The sequence below is a fragment of the Plutella xylostella genome, chromosome 5 (genome assembly GCF_932276165.1).
Source record: "Plutella xylostella chromosome 5, ilPluXylo3.1, whole genome shotgun sequence".
In the NCBI taxonomy this organism is placed as follows: domain Eukaryota; kingdom Metazoa; phylum Arthropoda; class Insecta; order Lepidoptera; family Plutellidae; genus Plutella; species Plutella xylostella.
In genome coordinates this window covers 11,704,776-11,727,907 of record NC_063985.1, presented here as the reverse complement: position 1 = coordinate 11,727,907, position 23,132 = coordinate 11,704,776, and the positions used below count along the sequence as shown (strand labels likewise).

Genomic DNA, 23,132 nt, shown 5'->3' with positions numbered 1-23,132 from the left:
TTAAATTAGTATGCTTCTATACATACATTAAATAATAAAGATAGATTACTTTTAACTAAAGTTTGCTGGGAAAAACATCGGCTCTTTCTCTCTTCAAACATTTGATGGAGTGACGCAACAACAATCTGGCAACTCTCTTGTTTCACTGTTGTTCGTTACTTCGGAGGCCCTTTCAAATGCTCCCTTTTTGCGTCTACAAGCACTTTCTAATGGCCATTGTGAATGATGTCGTGACATACCACACCACACGAGTGGCCGGTGAGAGCTGCGAAATACGTAATTATTTATACGTGATCATTTATGAGCCCGTCCATTGTTTATAATTATGAATGGTCAAAGCAACAAGACAATTTCGCCAGAGACGCAATGTAACTAAAACCTGCACCACCAATTATTATGTATTTCTAATCATTATCGCTACTATTACTATCCGTTGTTAAAACGGTTCATCTATTAAGTTTTCAGTCCCATGGTAAAGTTCAAAAAGCTTTTCCCTTTCAAATTATTATACGCATTACTAATAACAATACAATAACTTCGTTGCTTCCAAGGTATATTTTGGTCTGTACATCTATTATCATCTATTGTGTTCATTCCAAAGTAATCAACAAAGCAGTCATGTCTTTTTATGTGACTAGTGAGAATTGGTCTTTCAATTACCATACCAATGACGAGAACATGAGATTCCACGGAAGCGCCGGCTCCCAACGAGCATTCCTCGAAGTGATGTTCTATTCTTACATAAACTCCACTGCCGTACGTGATTGGAAGGGACTAATCAGTCAGCTATCGACTGACCTCACTAATGACAATGATAATTTCATTGATTATTTTATATTGTTTGTAGAAATAAAACATTATTTGTTACACGTGTCGTTCATACAACGTAAATATTTCGAATTGATTTTATTAATTAGATATAATTCATCTCCTGAGAACACCTAAAGAAAATGTGTTTCTATACGTTAATCAGTACCTACCTAACCTATCTAAAATTGTCAAAGGAACATCTGGAACGTCGTTTGCAACAAAAAATTCGGTCACCGTTAGCCAAATTTGAACATCTGCACACATGGGGCCAAATCGGGCGATATAGGTCTTCTTAGCTCGTAAATATAAAGCTAGTAGGCGATGTTTACTCCCTCCATGTGGCCTTGCCGTGACGTCGCGTAACGCCCCGCTCTCGGTGACGCGGTGACGTTCGCGTGACGTCGACTTTTTTCGCGGAAATTCCAACGCCACCGATTGGCAGATGCGGGTCGCGGATACAACTGTTTGTGCTGGCTCATTTTATAGGCTTCATCAAACAGTGCAAATTCATGACGGAATCTTGCGTCACAATCTAGTTGGGATTTTACGACTCATTGTTTGCAATTCGACGAATCACATTTAGGTACAGGAATTGTATCATAGTATTCAGCCTACAAAGACACAAAGGCGTCAAAAGGAACCATAGCATGCCCTGGATTTTATACGGTGCAGTCTCTTTTGCCTTTGCACAAAAGGCGTTTGAATAGTGGTATCTCAGATAAAGTAGGGCATGTTGCTTGACACAGTTCATGCCCTGTGTGGGTGGCGGTCCTCGGTTACGTCAGTCATAGGCGAGAAGGGCGACCGCTTGCTACACCAGAACCTTTCGCAACGCCCTTTGACGAACAATCAAAAAAGATTTATGACATTTCAATAAGCACCGATCAGATATATGGCAAGCGCTTAGCTTGATTTTTACTAGACAACTTTAGTCTAATGACGTAGTCCCGTAGAGCCCCGAGTACTTTGACCTGTTATATTTTTGTAGCCAACATTTCTCTTGCGTAATTTGTGTTCGTTTCGTCGAACTTCGGTAAGCTTCGGTCATTAAATTACGGTAACAGGATATAATCCGTTCGGGTTCTCCGAAGCTACGGCGACAATTCGTATTAATAGTTGTAGGAGGAAGCGTTTGAGAAAAGAAGTAAGGAGGTCATTGACAGGCGGCGCGGAGAGGCTCGCGGATGCAGGGAGTGCAGCGAGCGAGTTCCGGTGCAGTACGCGGCAGGTATAAATAGCGTTCCGTTAGTGTCGACGACCGCGGCGCCGTCGCCGAGCCTCGCTCCTCGCCGTGACCCACTTCATTATTACATCACGGGATCCGTGAAACGTTGTCAAAATGCCGGGCGACCCATCGACCTAGTCGTTTCGGGTGATGCGGAGGCGAGTCGGGACGCGGGGTGGGCTGCATGCGCCCTTCGATCCGTCGTCGGAGGGCCGAGGTGCGCGCGCGGGCCCTTCCCGCGGGGCGAGGGCCGTGCGTACGTGACGCTGGGACACGCCCGTCCCTAGCAAGGGTCGGGGACCGGAGCTAGAGCTAGTTACATTCGGAACATCTTAGCGCGACCATTGCCGACCTAGTACCGCTAGGTTAATGACGCTATTCCATCGTGTTATGATTCCGAATTCCGGTTCAGCCGAATGTTGCTAAGTGGACGTCATTCCACTCGACGTAACTCGTCTCGTTACATAAGATCTCCATTGTCCGCTATGAAAACGGAGTTCGTATTGTACTCGACTTTATTTTACCATTGAAAAGATATAAACTTTTCTTTCAGGTTTTTACAAAAAACTTTTAGAGCGTGAAACGTTTATTTGTTCCAAGATACGTCGCGATAGAATTTCAGTATAATTTTGCAAAAATATTTTACAAATGTTTTCGTAAACAACTCCCCCGAGGACATCCGATCATGTTTTATTGATCAGAATTAATTTAAATATGAAAAAAGCCCTTAACATGATACCGTAGTTACCAGAAGCCCCGCGAGCCACATAATCTCAATGTCATGAGTTGCATAAAAATATTGAATACAAAGAGGTCGTGTGGATCGCAAGGTCAGTGCCGTTGCATCTGCAAGTCAATTGTGCACGCTCACATAATGGCACGCGCCACCAGCACATCGTCAAAGTAAATGGCACGCACACATAAAACTGCCAATCGATTCGATAGCCCATTAAACTGACGCATACAAATGCCACGAAGGTCCATAACAAATGTTCACCCGCTTGCACTAAGCTGCAATAAAATTAATGGTTTATTCCGGGAATTACTCCATTGGTTGGTAGCTAAACAGACAGCCTTATTTGACAGAATCCCATAGCCAAATCAATGGTAGAAACGGCTCACTGTACATACATTTCTGCAATAGTTAAACAGCCTTTACAAGACAGAGAAATTGATAGGAAACCAGCAGACATCTGTCTGATTGGCGCATTAGCGCGGCGGATGTTGTGTGCCAGTAATGGCAATATTAACTATCGAACGTAATTACTGTGAGCAAGTACCGGCGGATGAGACGAAAGAAAACTTATCGCTTTCTCGACGTCACGCTTACTACGAGATACGAATGCGTACCGGGTAGTAAACACTCCTTTATCAAGCGTGTACCTCTATGTGGATACTGACACTGATAAGACCATTATATAAAATCGCATATCTAATAAATGCTTAAGTAGGTCTTTACGTAATAAAAAGAAAAATCATTACTCAATTCTGGTGAACTTGAGAATATTTCAGGAACGAAATTAGAAATGTTATGTCAGAGACATCGGTTACCAGGCAACCGGAACAACTCTTAACTTTTTATTACGTGAGAAAGGGATATTAAAGGTCAAATTTAAGATCAATATTGAAATTTACGCAATAGCAGATGTGCCGGAGGCGGTAACCCTACGGGCGTCTTTGATTTCCCAGGGTTTGTTGTCAGGGGCTCTCGGGCCGGCCGTGGAGCGAACAAAGGAAGTGAGGGAAGCTAGAAAGCTAGTCCAAGTAAGTGAACTGTGGCAGCTGAAGACATGACAGGTGGGGGCATCAGCTGGCGCACCTGCCTCGGCACGCGCCGCCGCAAGCTGCCGCTATACGTCCAAGACAATTATGAAATGTATTACACATGACACTCCTTTTATCGATTCTTTTAACCTAGCAAATACCTATTAAAAGGAAGCAGCTGACGTAGCAAGTGTGGACAAAGGAATATCCATAAAAAGGCAAGAGCCTTTTAGTTATTTTCTAGAAAAATATTGAACTCATGAATATAAAATAAAATTATGGAATTCATTGCTTTTAACTTACAATTCCGTTTAACTTCTGAATACATCAATGATTTAATAAATTTATGGAACTCATTGCATTAAATATGACCAAAAACGAACCCGATTCGAATAACTTTGCGTCTGTTTGCGGTAAAATATTTGTGTTGTGGTTGTGTGACGCAATTTGGCCTGTGAAAATATTTAAGCCGAGCGAGATAGGACCCGAGATTGCTACAAAACGAGTTTTGAGAGTGGCTTTGGCTGGTCTAGGAAGGCTATAAGTCCTGGGTACCGTTACAGGCAGCTATTTATCGTTGTTCCGTAGATAATGCGTTAGCAACCGGTCCTCGACAGATATCCGCACCATGGCGACTATCTACCTACAGATAATCCACCGTCACTGCCGTATCGAAGTCCACCAACCTCCTTCGCAATACTTATTATCGCCGAATGTGTGCGTGTAGGAATGCAATCAATGATTTCACGTGTTTGCGAATAAATTTAGCGTTCCCCAATAAACAACCAATCCCTCAATGAAAATGATAAGCCGATTACCCATAATCAAAGTTTAATAAGCAGTATAAGTACATAACTATGGAGAATAAGGTTATACGGTTGGAAGAGCAATGGGAACGGTTTTCCCATAGACGCAGTCGTTTATATTTCAATGTAGATAACAAAAACCTTAGTATTTACCTTAGAGTATATATTTGTAGTATTTACCTAAGTTCCGAGTAAGTAGTGATGGAAAATCAGAGCGTAGGTCAGATGACGTGACGCGCGGATTGCGCGAAAACCATGTGACTCATGTGGCTTTGAAATGCCATTCATTCATTCATATGTTAGATCACTCGTGTACTATCGTAATGAGCGGTTGTAAGTTGGAAATGACTAATCCGAAACTAAAGCGGTACCGGAGTACTTTCTCTTCAAATTGATTTTTCACAAGACGTTCTCAATCATAAAAGTTGGAGCGCGCAGTTTTCGCGCAATTTTCCAACCGTTTCACACAATTTAACGGCACCGAAGTCCGTAAATCTTGATACTCAAGTGGAAACTTCTCGGTTGTATCACCGTTAGCCAGATTGGTTGTTTGGTTACATTTGGCGCAAGAACGACCATATGCCAGTAGGCACTCTTGTACCGTTACGTGGGCTGCTGCAAGTACTCGGCACAACAATGGAGCCCTGTGCTGGCGGCGTGCATTAAAGTGCTTTAGCGATCGACCAGGCGAAGGGAGAATGTCGCGGAAATCGCGTGTCGGGCATTATATGGGTACTCTAGAGACCTATATTTTATACGGTAGCTGGCTCATTGTTTACTGGACGCACACGCACTTACACCCCTGAGCTGTGCTCACCCTCGGGGCGGGACGAGAGTTGACGGGACTCCTTACATCTCGTGTCCGGAGATTTGCACCAGCTGAATGGGCCGGCGACAGACTACCTGCGAAAATACACTGCAAAAAAATGCACCATGCAACAAAAACACGACCTCTCAGGATCAGGATCCAGGGTCGTCGACGTAGGTGTCTGCTTTTTGGAAACAAAACACAATAGAGAGAGGGACGTGCGCGAGAGCGACACGGGATACGGGCGGCAGGGTGCGAGACAGAGCCAGCACGAGGGCCGACGTAAACAAACCACGCTCGGGAGCTTCGACCGCACTCACCATTTTGGGGATTAGGGTGGAGAGTGATTCCTCTCGGGGTCGCACGTAGTGAAGAGCGGAGACGTGTCGTCAGCACATTCGTTCAGTGTTCACAGGATAGAGTCACGCACACAAGTCACTCGGATTCGTCCCGGCCTACACTACGTTCGCGGCCCGCGCCGTTGCAGTCGACGTCACCGCATCCCGCTCCCGACTGCCGAGCCGCGAGCGACGACCTCGCTGCACCGTCTCCCCCCCCGCCCCGCGCCGCGCCCCGCGCCCCGCGCTCCGCCCCACGTCCGGTGAATCACGTCGGCACCAACACTACCCGAAATTCGTGCAGGAGATGGGCCGCCTACTAATGTTTCTAAGATATCACGGTTTTTGAAGCTTATTTAGTTTGGATTGGAACGGAGACTTTTTCGTCGTCCTATTATTTATGTCACTACTGGTAGACGTTCGAAGGATACAGAGTATAGGCGATGATTTAATTTATCATTTCAGATGAGAATTTATTTATGTACCATCTTCAGTACCTACTACTCAACCAGTATTTTTTTCTAAAAGCCATTGGTGTTAGTTTTTTATGAAACATACTTGTGTGTTTTAATTTAATTAATGACTTGAGAACAATTAAGTAAATCAATAAATACTAGCCATTAGTTAAAATTTCAGGTTCATTATTTAATTACGTGCGACATGAGGTCAATATTTTTAATTTTAGGCATCAATCAAATCAATTAAAATATGAACTGTCTAATACTATAAATAATTCCTGTGTATAGGTAAATGTGTTTGGAGTATTGGAAACATCGGAACAGAGCCATAAAATACAAACTACATATTTGAGAACTAGCAAGCAGGGGCTAAGGCTGTTTAGGACCCCTCTAAAAAGTTGCTTGGTCTCGTTACTCAGTTGATAAACAGATGGCGTTGCTCTGCAGTAACGCCATCTCTGATCCACTGACTGAACTTCTTAAATAAAATGAACACCCTGTGCTTCAGTAAATACTACTCATGAGAGCAGAAAGGGAAAAGGTCTTTCATTATTACTGGAGCTGTAAAAACACCGGTTACAATAAGGAATACTAGAAATATACCAAGAAAATAATCAAATTCTTTCCATTGTGGCTGAAAATCTAATAGATTCGACTTTTCAAAGCTAGCCTTACTAAAAAAATATATATTGCTATTTGAGTTGCTTAAAAACTATACTTAATTTTAAATACTCACCATTCAAAGGCATTGTAGTGATAGTAGCATAATCCCAGTCCATAGAGGAATAATGGGTCCTTCCAGTTCTCTTGCTCTAATGCATAGAACTTTTGGTATGCTGACATAGCTGCAACAAAAAATAATACACATCAAAACATATGTAAAATAGATATTGTAAAAAATAATAAACTAAAGACTAAAACTACCACAGGACTTATAACAGTGAAGATAGAGTTCACAAGAACATTGTTTTCCATCATTTTCAAATTACCAAACAAATAAAAGAGACAAAATAAATTTTTGATCTAGGAACCAAGGCCCAATAATAATAATAATAGAATTACCCTTTACTACAGGACTAACTAACATATTACTGGCAAATTTTTAACCAGTAATTTATCTGCTTAAATTATTAATTATTATGTTTTAAAACACAAAACTTTACCTTTAGCATAGTCTTCGAGCAACAGGTGGAAGTGACCGAGTTTACAGTATGTCTTGGGATCAATAGATATGTCCCTTCTAACATCAGGGGAGCAAGCCTTCTCTTCTTCCTGTTAAATAAAAACAGTTTTCAAAGCATTAACAATAAACATACTTTCTTAAGTAAGAAATGAAGTAAAAAAATATTGGTATAAACTTTGAATTACTAAACTAGTGACAGGCTCATTCTTAAAAAACACTGATATTTTTATAAAAACAAACCCTGCGATTACTATATTTAATGTGTTTCTAAGGGTGGCGTGCACGGACCCCTAAATCAAGATCAAATTTATTGCTGTTATGCTTTGGCAGTATACAATACATTAAGTTAAGGTATACATTACATTTTTCTTGATTGAAGGGTTGATACCAGCCAGACTAAATGCTTCTTAAGTTTTGTAACTTTACCTTAACTTGAACAAGCATCCCTTCAAGGTACTTGACAGCCTTGAGTACAAGAGCTCTTGTCCGGCCATTTTCTGTTCCTCCAAGCTTCAAGAATCCAAACTGACGACTGGAAAAAATATTTTTAATTATAATTCAGAAAAAACAATTTTTTACTATTATTAATTCATGCTATGTTTAAAATAATAAAATATGAATAAGTAATTGCTCTTGGTTTAGGTTTTTTACAAGAAAATAAAAGAGCTTTGTTAGAAAGTTGTAAGTATTTAGGATAACATGTGAATTTAAAACTCATATTTTGGCAAAATATTGTGTTATGGCCAATCTTACTTCATTCAAATAGACAGCAGTGTAACTATACCTTCACAGTCAGGGATTACAGAAGCAAGTGAAGTATACCCAAACACATTCAATATAATATGTAAAGATCATAATAGCAACAAAATATTTTCTAAGCAAGTAATTAATAAATTAGTGGTAAAAAGCAGGCATTAAACAGGATAAAACAGCTGTAAGGCTAAGGATGCAACAGTATGGTAATGGTAAGTATAATAGTTAACATTTAAGCCAATTAGGTACCATGCAATAAATGCATAAGTTACTTCAAGCATGTTATGTGGTGTAAGCATTCCTTAAAACAGCCAACATAGCATTTATGTTAGTGCCTCCAACGCATTGAGCGGACGTCGGTCAGGTCGGCCTGCGGCTGAGTCCCGCTCGGCAGCGGCGGAGTCTAGCGCTAGCACTCCTTCGCGCAGAGAAATGCCATAAAACATGACCCCACAGCTAGGGCTCCATTGCCTGCTCCAAGGTCAAAAGATAGTAACGCTACACTACTTGCATCCGCTCAACACTTTGAAGGCCCTTTTGAAACCTCAGTCATGCACATTGCCCATGGGTCAAGTGGATTCGATGCAAAAGTTGATGAAATAAAAAGCTTACCTGTCAAGTTCTGACAAGACTTGTAGCTCTTGAGAGGTTAAATGTAATTCTTCTTTTTCGTCCATTATGTGTATAGATAATGAATACCAAAACTCACAACAAAAACTACCCAAAACACATAACACAAACTAAAATAACATCAATTTCTCCAGAAATCACAAACAATACGTAAATAATTCAGCCGCCATCGCCATCGTCAAAAGCAAATGACACTTGTTTGCACAGATTAGATTACTTTGCTTTGTTTGACGTACCGATGTCGGACACACAGATTATTATGATGGTAAAGAATATTCTGCATTGTTTATAAACACACGTTGTGTTGTGATTGTGATTGTGATGAGTTGCTGACCTTGCTGTTGCTGATACCGAAACTGCTGTTGATAAAGTATATTGCTGCTCTTGCTCTACACCTCTACAGTAACTCTATGACCTGAAGGCCCTAGAGCTTTAGTGATCAGCATTCTAGAGAATCGGTGTGCACGCGGTATGTGCAGAGTTACGGAATTACTCATTTTATCACGGTGAGACGGTTACATGAACTATAGTCTATCCCGAGGTACATAAGTGGTTAGGTACTAGACAAAACGGCGAAAAATTTGAAGAATAGAGAGCCATTAGCACATCTACCGTCTATCTGCCGTGGTGCCACTTATGGTTATATTAATAAGTGAAAAGGATGTGAGTCTCCCATTTGAACATTATTTCATGGCCATTCTCTATTTGAATCTTTATTCCGGAGTTGCTGTTGTTATTATTTTGAGATCTAGTACATAAATAAAAAGTATGAAATGAATGACATTTCATGAATTTGAGTTAGTCTGTGAAAAGTAGCGGAGCGAGCAAGACGAGTGCTTCTTTGCTCCCTTGTTTTTAAATTTGAATTAAAATTAATTATCTTTGTATCTTTAAATACTTTTGTATTTATCGTAGTTTACATTCTCGATAATTGTGAAAATTTTACGATGAGCTATTACAGGGACACGGTAAGAATTTCTTTAATAAACTAGACTGTTTTAAAATACAACTACTATTCCAGTATGAATATATACTTATTTTATTTATTTATTTGTTGTAACTTGATAGTTTATTAATGCGAAGTGCCGTATTCGGTAGCAGTAATAGTGGAAAGGTAGCTATCCTATTTAAATCCTATTAGTCATAAATATCTCAAGGTTAACTTCCAGCCCCAGTATTCTTTATTTTTGTTTAAGTTTTAAACAAATGCCTGCATAAATATAACTTACGATCTTTATTTTTTTAAATATTATTCCTTTTTTGTAGTTATTTATTCCATCAAGCAGAGTGAGGTACCATGGCTCGAACTATTCAAGTTCGGCACCCAGACAGGTTTCTAAAGTCAATATACTAGCTAAACCATCTGCAATGAATTCAATATTTCATTATTTAATAAATTACTTTGCGTAACTTGTTTCAGCTATCACTAAAAATATAAATTGCATTAGAAGCTTACAAATTTCATAATATTTTTGCATGATGAGCAAAATGCAACATAATGAGTGATTTCTTTTCATTATTGATACATTACGTCATCGGTTAAAGAGTTAATTATCACTTTTTAAGTAGGTACTTACTTCAATAAACATTAACAAACTTTTAGTTTTAAATAATACTTAAAACATAAAATATTATTTAGTTGTTTCCATCATGTATTAATTTGTTGTGAATCATTTTATTTAGATAAACTTTTCAAGTTTTCTATTTGAGGGAAGCATTTAATTTCCATTATTTATACAATTATTTATATTATTAATATCTGGATGTGTTCCATGCAAACCAATCAATTGTTGCAAAATCTTACAGCAGATACAACATAAAACTAGACTTCAAAAGAATCTGTGAGTTAGGAGTGCTATCTTAACACTACTTTAAATAATGTGTCAGCATACTATTGCACATTCATTTCAATCTATTTGTAAACCTGTGTTGCATAATTTGTCTATTTTATCTGCAATAAAGTGTTAATAAATTGTTAAAAAAGATAGGACTCACCAAATATAGCATTAGTCACATAACTATTTCCTGTTAATCTTTGGTCTGACACTATGAATCTCTCTTCAGTCAATCCAGTATTCAATGTTTCCGAGATCACACTCGTACTGTGCCGCAACTGAGCAACGTGTAGGATCCTATCTGAGGACGCTTATGGTATTTATTTTATTAACAGAGTGAGCTTTGCTTTGTAAATAATATGCATTTACATAATCCACCTAACCAAAAAAACTAACTGAATTATAACTTTACTTTACAACCCCTACTTGGCATCAACACAGATATACCTAAGTACAAAAATTATCTCCAGAGACAACTGTGATTACATTATTAGATTGTAAATTAATTGCATTCTGAACTTGTTATCTTCAAATTATACTTTGCAATGAGGTGAATGTTCCATCAAACTTATCATAAAGTAAACAGTTACTATTTATCATTATGTACCTACTTAGTTTCTCTTTCACTAGTATTGTTAGTGTTAAGTAGTCGCGCACAATACATGTGTTTTGTGCAATTGCAACTACAGTTATTTATATTTTCTATCAAGATCTAACCAAACTGTACCCAGCACATAATTAGTGTTTAAAACTGTTCTCAAACTGCCACTTTCCATACTTAGTTGCAAGTAGTATACGCTCAAAAGCCTATACCTACACCTGAAGACTATTCAAAGCCGCGGCATCAGATTACACAAGGTGGTGGTTTAGTTTTACCTTTGTTCGCGACCTACTTTAAAATGGGTCAAGTCCTGTGCGGTTGCGTTACGCGGAGGTTTTGTGTGCAGAGTTTCGGCTCGTCGACGTCGTCGTCCATGCTGAGCTCGCTGTCGGCCATCCGGGGCCGGCCCTCGGCCTACGCGGAGAGCATCTACACGTCTGCCCCGGACATGAACGAGGTCTATCCGGGACTGTTCGTTGGAGACGCGTAAGTAATCTGCTATTAATTGGGTTACTATGTGAGCTATATCATTGCACGTCAACAGAATGAAGATCTAAAAACGATTCATACATGGCAGAGGTAGGCAGAGGACAGCACCTCGGCGTAAGGTTTCGCGTGGAAGATTCATACCTATGTCCAGCGGAGGACGAGTGGACTGATGATGATGACCGATTCTATCTAGCTCTGCCTTTCTGTGCAATTCAACGACGGGTTCGATTCCCGGCTGTTGCAGATATTTGTTTAAGAACAGATATTTGTACCTACTCGGGTCTTGGGTTATGTATTTCTGTAGATAATATATCAGCTGTCCGATACCCATATTACAGGCTCTGCTTAGTTTGGGGTTGGATGGCTGAGTTATTATTATTAATTCATAGAAACCGACTCGGTATCGCTAACCCCCGATTCCCTCGAATGGGAGATTTTCAACCATAGACAAACAACCATAGATTATAGATGACTTCATACTCAACAGTTGAGTATGAAGTCATCTATAATCTATGATTGAAAATCTTCCATATCACTTGAAATGATATTTGGTAATCAAAAGAGATAGGCAAGGATTTTCCTTATCCTTAGTTCCTAACCAGTGACATCATACGGTCGCTAATTCTCCTTATGTACAGCTTAGGTATAGCTACCTATATAAGCATTTTATATTTATTTATCCACTGAAAATAACATCAACTGAAGGTCATAGGTTGCTCTGTAATATGATTCCGCGGGTCCCTGGATAACTCGGCTATTTCTGTTTTGCCTGTGGGCGGCTATATTATTTCAATAAGGCTAAGGATAATGAAAATATACGTACCTAACTACTTAATAAGGTCCTTGGTATTTGGAATAAGTAAGATGTGTTTTTTATTTTACCCAGACCTAATAAGTTGTGATTGAATTATTTGTATCGAGGATAACCCGTGCATCATGTTAACTATATTAATTAGTACCTACTTATCTATGTCTAACCTTGGCATAACAAGTCCTTGTGGTATACCTAATAGGTAGACATCATGGTATTGGTATGTACTTACTTATAGAATAGGTATACCTATTGTATAACTAGTATAGAGTATAGCAGCCATAGACGTGTCATAAACAAAACATTGGTACATACACTAAATCATTTATGTTTCCATCAAATGATTAGCCTATTTTTGCATAGGTACATACACAACCTACATACCATCCTGTTAGTAACGCAAAATCATCCGTTTTCCATTAAAAATGTACCTATTAGCGTAGATCGCGACGCCCCCGCCGTTCCTACGTTTATTTCGTCGTATTCAATGCATTTCCGTTGGAATTGCGTCGCAGAATTGCTCTTAATTGCATAATGAACCCTCTGGCTGCGATGTGCCTCGGGCGTGAAGACTCTAGTCTCCATATTATCTAGCTATAGTACTTGAAGATAATTGAATACATCTGGGCTGATTCACAGATATATTTCTGAGTCATATCTTATTTGATTTTAGATATTCCTAGCCTGTAGAATTTTATGCCGACCATCATACTATCAAAAGCTATGAAAAAAATAATTAACTAAGCAAATCTCTTGTTTTTATTTTACTGTACTGTCTATTTTCGAGCATAGCCCACGAATTAACCTCCCGAAGTCCTGATTTAGATGCCATGCTTCAATAAGTCTCCACCTCCCTAATTAAAGAAAGTGTTCTTCCATTCGAACGCGACATCGATTGCCTTTAGCGACAACGCCATTATAATACTGTTGCTACTCTCTAATTTATAACAACCCTGCCCTGCCTTTTTACCCTGAATGAATGGCGAGACAGTATCCTCGGCCGATCCTCGACCAATGAACAGCTAACAATTGACCGAGTACTCGGCCGGGGATACTGTGTCGCCACTTTACTCCGTAGCTATAACAAGGGTATTTGCATTAATAACCTAACATTTCCCACCCAGCGTGGCAGCCAAAGACAAGAACTTCCTCCGTCGCATGGGTATCACACACGTGCTGAACACAGCTGAAGGGAAGCGCTTCACCCAAGTGGACACCGACCACCTATACTACCGCGACACTAGCATACGGTACAAGGGCTTCCCCATGATGGACATGCCGTCCACCGACATCGCCAAGTACTTCTACATAGCGGCGAATTTCATCGATGAGGGGATCTCGGGAGGTAAGAGAATTCGGGTTTTATTATTACTTGTATATGGTGTTGAAAAAAGGGTATGCTAAGCCGAAACCTACGCGTGCAGCATGTTATATCTAAACCTAATGAAATCAGGATATCAAAATTCGCTAAAACTCTTTTTGTAACATCCTGTATAGAACTATTTTAAGTACCTAACTAGGTATAGAACATTACAATTAGTAAGTAGGTACACAAGTTGGACAATAATAACGATTCTGGTGTTGGGCATTCATCACTAGTGATCTGGGCATAGGCACTCTTCAGCATCTCTTGTAACAATTCAATAAGATCCTCTCTGTATCTAACTCGCGTGCCTAACGACGACATTACAATAGCAATTATCCCCGATTTTGTAACATCTGAGGCGTAATACGACTGAAATAATACTAAAATAAGTATGTTTGGGATCCCTGCCAATTTACAGTCACTATGATATCAGTGGCTACTGGCTACCCACTTACGTTGAATGAAAGATATACGAGCATGCCCACTTATGTATGTACCTTGTGACTCATAGGATACGTATCTGTTACCTGCTACTGTTGCTACGTATTTAGGTATTTACTGCACTTGTTAAACCACGTGGACGCCTGCCCTTCCCACGTTTCGCCTCCGCCATGGCAGTAAACAAAGTTGATGCAATACAAACGTCGCTGCAAGGACGGCGTTCATTTCGCGAGCAAGTTTATAGTATCCGGTCAGGGCTGAAACTTTCAGAGGCGAAGCGAAAATGGCCGCCAATATTTATGAGTTCGCTTCTGATGTTTATAAATAAGTTGCTTAGGTATGGTAAACAGTTTTGAGCCTCGACCTGGTTTTTGTTTCCTGTAACTTACAAAATTATCCGCTAGTGCATTATTTGGGACGGTTTTGTAAAGCATTAAAAATTTATTGATAATTAAAAAAAAAACACTTGCTTGAAGAATGTATAAAATTATACAGTATCCTCATTAATATGACACCACATTATCCATAATACTTTTGGCCTCAAAATACTGGCCATAATATGAAAGAGTAACCATCCCAAAAATTGGTCCTTGACTCCTGACGTTAACAAAAAACTTTACACCCCAGGTCGCGTGCTAGTGCACTGCATGATGGGCGTCTCCCGCTCAGCCACGTGCGCCATCGCCTTCCTCATGATCAAGCGGGGAATGACGCTGACAGAGGCTCTCTCGCTCTGCCGCGCCCGCCGTGACATCCACCCCAACGAGGGCTTCCTGAGACAGCTGCAGCAGCTCGACCGCGAGCTGCGTCTCCAGCGGGTGCGCTGACCTCGACGCGAGGGTATCTTCCATGCCATACACAGTTTTCTGAGTAAGTGAGTTAGGGGTTTGAGTTGGGGAGGATTGAGGTGTGTTGGATTGTTTCGTACTTGAAATGTCGCCCAACAAACATTTTACCCTCAGTTACAGCTATTTTTATAACTTTAACCTGTATAACTGTGTTATAATTATCTCAGTTCTAACATAAAGCGATAAAGATGAGTTAACAAATGAAATTAGTGTTAACAGCAAGTTTAAGTGTTAAAATGGTATTAGTCAAAGCAATTATAATTAAGATGTTATAGGTTTAAACTGTTTCTAGAACCTAAAGCTATACAAGAGCGCTCACTGACACCTGTTAACACTTATGGTTGTTAAGTGGTTTCCTATAATACTCATATAAATCTTTAGGTGTCATATTGAATTTAGGCTGCAGGAATTGGTTATAAAAGAGATTTTGTCAAGAGTGCAGTAAGACAAGATTCTTACAGTGTTGGAAAACTCAACAATGCAGTTTTAATATTTAAGGTTAACTTAACTTACGCTTATTGCGTTATGCAAGTAGACTGTAAAAGTAACGGTGTTAAGCAAGACTGTGCGGATCGACTAAGACTGCATAATACCCTTGGCTAAGGGTGTTCTATTTCAAAAAGTGTAATAGATGGCTTAGATGAGTCTATATGTCTTAAATGTATGTTCGCCATTTACATTGGCGACCTAACCTATAAATTGCTGGGATAAACAATATTTTGCTTTAAAATACTTACTTATTTATGTGAATTTTGTCATTCCAGTCATGCCAATCGATTTATGAAACTAATGGACATACAGCAAGGATACAAAAAAATACAAAATTGAATCGTCTATTTTATATTTACTTATGTTTCATTTGAAATCCTTAATAAATTCGGAGCGCATTAAAATTGAGGTGGGATATATGGTATACATTACAGTAAAATTACAATGGCATATTATTTTCAATTCACAAAACATGTTAAGTCAAGTTAATATATTATATTTACTGTTATTTAGTAATGATCAATACTGTCACTCTAATACTATCGCGTATGATTGCTGTTGACACTATTATTTTCAAAGACATACAACTTGTATGGTAAAAGTGTATTCGAAAAACGGTAACATACTCACTTAACCCTTTTTTACCAAACAAATAAGAGTCATGGAGTCAAATAACCGTTCTACAACTACAACTATACCGGCAAAAGTTCTAGCTGAGAGGGATTAAACGCTCTTCTATAGTAACTTTAGCACTTCAACGCCACCGTACTACAGGCTTTCTATAACTTAAACACTTCAATGACACCGTTTTACAGACTTTCTAAAGCCTTTACTCTCAAAATCGTGGGCCTCTTTCGTGGTTATAAGTGAGTTAGAGCACTCTCCTACACTCTTATACAGCTATGTCTTAACACTTTAATTTTCGAATGGAACCATTATACAAGTTATATGAGAGTTTTTTTAACGCTACGGTGTTAGTTCGATCGTTGTTGTTCTTATGGTTAATTCGCTGACAATACCTATAATGTTTCGTATAAAATAATATGTTCGTTTGTTTTGATAAGCTGGATGAACGTAGGATGTTTCATAGACCCTGTAACGTTGACATGAATTTAAAGGCTGATACTTTGCTGCTTTCTGTGTAAAGATCTAGCTCTAGTGAAGTGAACATGGAAGCTGTTATTGAAGTTATAAGCCGTTGGTTATAAAGCGTCAAAGATCTAACCTTGTTATAGTATTTTAAACTATCGTGACGTGACTTTGAATGCTGAAGGCTAGAGGTGAAAATTTGTAGCATTTTCTGATAGATTTCGAAATTGTCTAATATTTGTTTAATAATGTAAGAAGAGAGAAGTAACATAACATGTGAGTTACAATAAAAGTTATGATAAGTAGAATGCGAATTGATAGCCCGTGATTTCTTGTTACTTATGCAAATTATACTGAGGTCCTACTCCGGTTTTATAAATGTTCGGATTTAACTCTCCTATCAATATTTTATGTAATAACGGAGCATGGTCGTCTGTATATTTGTAAATCCGGAGTATGGCCCTGGCTACGAGCGTCTCGTGTGTTTGATTATTTATAGCACGACATCGATATAAGATACTTAAATCACGACCTCGAAAAGCTTTCGAAGAATACTGTGTTTATGATATATGCCTTTCAGCCATAATGTTGAGCGTCTGAAAACTTTTTCAGGGTGTGGGGAGGTACACTTAATTTTGTCGTTATTGAGCAAATTACAGATATTATTATGTATGAATAAACAACTGAATCATACCATTTCATTTTCATGTTGATTCCATTTAGGTGTGTAGGTACTATGTCTAGTAAGAACTGAAAATGTTTTCAGACGGCAATATTACGTCACCTAAATATATGCAAATAATGTAACTAACTGGAAATGTAACCCTGTAACAGAAACTTGCAAGCGGCTGAAGAATTCTTTGCTTTCGATTTTCTGTTTCAAGGACCTATAAATAAAACCGTCTCTCAATGTCACGCTACGCCAACGCGACAGTAGCTATTGTAACAAAATGAGCTTTCTTCCTGTTGACTAGAATCTAAAATCCGGCTAGATTGTCGCAAGTTCGTTGACCGTCAAGTACTTTGACATAGTCCTAAATTGTTTGGGGGTGATGCTCGTAGCTGGGAAAACTCTTTGATGTGAAGGTGAGCCGATATTTGAAGAAGAAATTGTAGTGATTTCAGAATCGTCCCCCGTTCTATTTATAGGATGAGATGTGTACCAAACTCTCGTGCCATTTTATTTTGAAACGTTAGTAAATGTATAAAATACAGTGATATTTTTTGTAAAGTATATTTTACTAGTTGGTTCTTTAAACATATATATAGCTGTGTTGAATTTTTAAATATTTTGGCTTGGTCATATAGGTACTTAGTTGTAATGAAGTAGGTATGTAACGTAAAATTCACTATAGTACAACTTGTAGCCTTACATTATTACTTATATTACAGTCACGCGACTTTTTATCCAATACAAATAAAACTTTAGAACGTAATGATGATTCTAGTAGAAATATATCGAATTATTTTTGATAGATGATAGTGTTAAGTTGTTCTGCAAGACTGGGCATTATGCTTAAAGTTGCTTTCTCACCACGAGCTTTCGCCTGTAATGCTACATTAGTTTTTGGGCCATAGAGGTCTCTATCGGATTTATTGTTTCTGAACTGTTACCATTAGGTAATAATGTAGGTGCATTACAGGCAAATTCTCCTAGTTAGAATGCACCTTTACACCAGAGATAGACGGCAGCTATAAGATATTGTATTGTAAGAGCTATTAAACGACATAATATTATAGGAATGATGTGGATACTTTAAATAAAAATAGGTTCTACTAGTAAAATAAAACAGGGGTCCGACTTAAAAGGCGGATGGTTGATAATATCACCGCGGCTCAATAAAAATCAGTTGCCAATGATAATTAAAATTGTCGCACACGCCTCTTTCACCCAATGCCGTATTGGACATTAAGGGTCGGCAATAGGGAATCGAGGGTTGGCATTGTCATAGAATTATGTAGTAAATGATGCTCTACAGCCTTGAAAAAAATCACACAGGTAGCCGAAGAGTTTAACTAGGTGCTGAATCATTCGAATTTAAGTAAATGCTTATGGATAACTGTAAATTAAATCTGAAAAACCAGTAAATCACACTCCCGTATTGTAACAACTGTGTCGTAATTATCAAGAATTTTCATATAATTCTTATCAAATTATAAAGATAAATGCTTGGACTAGGCGCTAAATACCTTGTTTTTTAATGAACACACACCTATTTTGTGTATATTAATCCCAAACTTGAGCAATTTTTTTCCCTCAAATCTTCATACAAATATCTATGGCGGCTTTCTGTGTTATAAAATCATAAACACAAGCGACGTTTGACTCAGTCGGCCGGTGGCCTCCAAAGAAGGGTCACGTCGGTTTAGGCAGCACTGACAGCTCGCGATCTGATTGTGTACAGACACAAAATCACTGCACATTGGTTGTCATTGCACTTTTTCAACTTTTATGACACCAACATAATTTGATTTGAAATTGAGGAAGTATAACTCTTATAATATACTCAATACATTAAATGTTTTTTATTAGTTACATGGTACTTCTTGATTAAATTATAATTATTAATGCCTAACTAAAACTAACTAATATAAAATTAAAATTAAACTAAAAAGAAGATGCTGGCCAGATCGCTGCCACTGTCGGGTAGGGTACCCAAGACGCCGGCCGCGATACCCCGCTGTATAGCGATGCTTAGCCTTTGTGATAGGTAAGTGCCAGCCCTAGGGTCCCTTGAGACTTCTATTAGTCTGCTGCTGATGTCTTTAAAAAGCTGACGTGCCTCCGGTCCCCACGGCCCTGGGATGAGGAGCAGGAATATAGCGAATGGATCTAAGTGATGACAATACGTAGGAACATTAGGTAAGGATTCAAAAACACAGTTTCATGGTGCTGGTTGAGGTATGGTCTCGTGAGGATCTGATGAGGGCAGTAACACGGTGGTGATTGAATTTTATTTCAAAGATGTTAATAGCTAAAAGCATCGAGTTTGGGCTATTCAGTATGTTTTTCAGAGAGAGAGAAAGATATTTTAGGTTTTCTCTGGATTAGTTAGGTTTACTGGGTTTACAAAATTCAATGATATTGCATCAATAATAAAAAAATCAAGAAAATATTCAAAGTTTCCATCCTCGCTTTTCACGCACGTACACAAATCACAAACTCATGCACTGTTCTAGGAGCATGGTCTACCCTGGTGCATTTCCATGACCACTTTTCACTAGCGTCCCACTGGTTTCGGTGCTCAGTGGAATAGCACCATTAACCATTATTATTCTGAGATATCATCACTTCTTATTCTGAGTTACCCAACATAAAATCACGCCATCTATTGAAATCATTTTTTAAATTAGGATTTGTCTATGGTGTGGTCCTCAAATTTAAGGGTAAAAGCAAAATAATTATATTTTAACCTTTTTTATACCTATTATATTAAAAAACCTATTCAACGATACCCTACCTACACCATCAAAATAACCGGAAAAAATATCAGCGCCAATTTACTTGTATGGGAGAGGGAGTACCCCATTTTTTTTTTGGGTACTCCCCATATCTATGCGAACTATCAGCTTGATATCTTTACCCGTTTCTGAGAAAAAAGGCGGTGACAGACAGTCAGTCAGACAGACGGACAACAAAGAGATCTTATAACTGTTCCTTTTTTCCTTTTGAGGTACGAAACCCTAAAAATAATAAAATATATTTTTCTGCTACCAAAAATATACTTACAAACATACATACATACATACAATCGAAAAACATTACTCTCCTCCTTCGGCAGTGGGGTAAAAACAAGTGAGACAGGGTTTCATTCTGAACTTTTGTTCTACGAGTTTTAAAAATTAACAAAAAAAAAACCTTTTTCATAGAAACTTTGTGGACACGTGACTTTTTACCATGGAAAACGATTATTTTTTTCTCGAATTTGCAAAACTCGTAGAACCAAAGTTGTTCAGAATGACCCCTTGAGTCATCCCCTTTCGGTTTAGTATAACTTATTATCTATACTTTAATACCTGTAGTTACCTTTCTACAAGTAAATACCACATTTGTTTAGAAATCTAATCGGGTTCCGAGTATAGAGAAAAGTGACACCCCTATTAATTTCTACTCTTTCCTGGTGCTTACCAGTGTAATTAAAAATTATACTTACCCTAAAATCACCCAAAATATACTTGAACATAATTGTCAATAAAGTTGGCGAGTAAAAGTTTATCGACCCACTGTGCAAACTTACATGTGTGCGTGTCACTGCGTGTGCTGTGTGAAGAGCATTGAAAACCCAAATTTGGCGGTGCACGTCACCCTGTACAGGGCCTTAATCTCAGTTTGACTGACAGGTACCTAAGCCATTAAGGGCTGCGGAATTCAGTGAACAATGTGTGTCATTGCCTCGCAGCTTCACAGTGGACGCTCTCATGAACATGAGAGTTACTCTATACTGACGAACGAGAGCTGTCGTGCTATCGGCACGCTTAATACAACGACATAGAGTCGTTGCTCGCACAGCAACGCTCCCCAACTTTGTTTTTCGTCATATAGAGTGACCCTCCAGAGTCTCGCCCTAGTTGGCACCCACCCTTTACACTTGCCCCCATTTGGATGAACAAATGTGTCACCGATTGAGCCCTTGCCTCTAGTTAGACAGGTTATTAATCAATCTTTGACGTTCTTAATTTGAAATTGTTAAATCAATGCCCTCTAGTGGTCTGGTAGAAAATCAAGATCAATTTTATTAATCTATATTGTAAAGACAATGCTGTTTTAATTTTTTGCTTCAGTCTGGGCTATAAGTGGCTTTGGAAATGTGGTTTTATCAACTTTATGAAAGAAATATATTTTTGTATTACTGATTATATTGATTATCTGTATACTATTTTCTATATTTTTTGTTGTTATTAAAGTTAGATATACAACATACTTACTAATTTTTGAAGGGTATATTAAATATTAACCATTTTAATTTGGTATGATAACAAATAATACACACGTCAACAGAAGTCTAAGCTATACACCTAAGGGCAAATTTACTAGAATAGCACATAATATAAAATAACTTATTCTAATCATTAAGGATATACATAACTGTAGTTAATTAGTGTATGTATAGTTGTGAAGTACCTGTTAAAATTCAATATTGTGATGTCATGACAGCTAGTCTATTGAGTGCAATACCTACAGAAAAATATAGGGTTGTAACACCAAAGATTTAAATTGTGATAAATGATAATATGAATTATGGTGTAAAGAAAATATTAAGTAGCTCCTCTAGATAGAGTTTAACTGGAATCATTTACTCTTGTCTTAATTTAGACTAAATTGGCTATTTTGAATAATGAAACATGAAAGAAATGTACTCTTAGTTTAGTTAATAACTTAGTATTTGTTAAATGCACTGATTAATTCACTGTCACATGAGAATATATTATTGATTAAGTACAATTATTGACACATCACTGTACCTGAACTATAAAGTTCAATAATATACATATATTTTACCCGAGATGGTATAAAATGTCTTCTTAAACTACAAGAATAACACAGAATATTTTTATTAATATTATTTATGAACTGGAAATAAATTATTTACTTATTAAGGATCTTTGTGTTATTTATTTACTCATAGGAGGAGATCCCCAGTACACCACAAGTAGTATCTGTGTAGAAGAATTTTAATAGTGCATGAAATTTAGTAATGCAGTATCACATTAGTATGAGTAAGTTAATAGAAACTAAATACCTACCTATAAAATAAAATATAGGTACCTAGATGAACTAGTTAGCAGATATGGAATAATCTGATAAAATATGCAGGAATATCTTTGCACAGTAAGTAGTGACAGAATCAACCAACCAAATAAACCAAAGATTGAAACATCACAGTTACATAACATACACTATTTATTACAAACTATCTAATATAACAACAATAATCTACAAATACGGGCGGTTCATCTCAGTCTTTTTGGCCTTCTTGTCCCTCGCGCGCGGGAACCAGCGGTGCTTGGTGGTGAGCGTGAGGCTGCACAGCTCCTGCCGCGCCATCTCCGGGCTCATCTTCTTGAACACTCGCTTCACCTCATTGATATCAGTCATCTTCAAAACGCTGCTGGTATCCTTAACTTCCTCAGGCAAAGGCCTGGAAAACTCGTATGGAAACTCCTTGTCGCGATGCAAAGCAACTATTGTTGAGCCGTCGTCTGTTAATACGATCTTGTTGTAGCATCTCGCCAGTATCTGCGGCCTGATGGCCATACGACGCAGTATGCAAGCCATTTAATTGATTTACCCAATTATTTTGTTGTTAAATTCACAATATAATTTAGAAAAACATAACCTAAAAATTGTTGAGTCCTTTTTTAATCTGTGGAACTGTCATTGTCGAAA

General features: G+C 38.2%; 3 protein-coding genes across 4 annotated transcripts in view; 1 reads left to right on the top strand and 2 right to left on the bottom strand.

Annotated features, from left to right (window-relative positions):
- LOC105391295 (lysine-specific demethylase 6A) overlaps positions 1-8,982 on the bottom strand; it is a 28,084-nt gene extending 19,102 nt beyond the window's left edge. Inside the window, exons 1-4 of one of the 2 annotated variants that reach the window (XM_048633081.1) lie at positions 8,758-8,982; positions 7,819-7,924; positions 7,373-7,481; positions 6,946-7,054 (exon numbers count right to left, since the gene is read on the bottom strand). In XM_048633081.1, the coding sequence (XP_048489038.1) occupies positions 6,946-7,054; positions 7,373-7,481; positions 7,819-7,924; positions 8,758-8,822 (389 nt within the window). In that variant the 5' untranslated portion in view covers positions 8,823-8,982. Of the gene's footprint in view, positions 1-5,733; positions 6,271-6,945; positions 7,055-7,372; positions 7,482-7,818; positions 7,925-8,757 lie in introns of those variants that run through there. The other variant, XM_048633082.1, reaches the window with a different exon arrangement.
- A 578-nt stretch (positions 8,983-9,560) lies between these two features.
- Positions 9,561-15,234, top strand: LOC105391273 (dual specificity protein phosphatase 13). Its single transcript, XM_038112835.2, has 6 exons — positions 9,561-9,743; positions 10,042-10,107; positions 10,840-10,926; positions 11,558-11,697; positions 13,636-13,856; positions 14,946-15,234. Exons 1-6 carry the CDS (start codon positions 9,723-9,725, stop codon positions 15,143-15,145), a joined length of 735 nt encoding a protein of 244 aa, XP_037968763.2. The 5' UTR covers positions 9,561-9,722; the 3' UTR covers positions 15,146-15,234.
- Positions 15,235-22,628: 7,394 nt separating this feature from the next.
- Positions 22,629-23,124, bottom strand: LOC105391275 (39S ribosomal protein L42, mitochondrial). The gene has a single exon (XM_011562737.3). It carries the CDS (start codon positions 23,019-23,021, stop codon positions 22,680-22,682), a length of 342 nt encoding a protein of 113 aa, XP_011561039.3. The 5' UTR covers positions 23,022-23,124; the 3' UTR covers positions 22,629-22,679.
- Between the last annotated feature and the right edge of the window lie 8 nt (positions 23,125-23,132).

Excerpts from the sequence above, each read along its gene's own strand:
- LOC105391273 (XM_038112835.2), top strand. The coding sequence starts at position 9,723 with ATGAGCTATTACAGGGACACG. Across the intron at positions 10,927-11,557 it reads CCTATCTGAGGACGCTTATG|AGTTTCGGCTCGTCGACGTC; the intron begins GTATTTATTTTA and ends TTTTGTGTGCAG. Across the intron at positions 11,698-13,635 it reads GGACTGTTCGTTGGAGACGC|CGTGGCAGCCAAAGACAAGA; the intron begins GTAAGTAATCTG and ends TTTCCCACCCAG.
- LOC105391275 (XM_011562737.3), bottom strand. The coding sequence starts at position 23,021 with ATGGCTTGCATACTGCGTCGTATGGCCATCAGGCCGCAGATACTGGCG.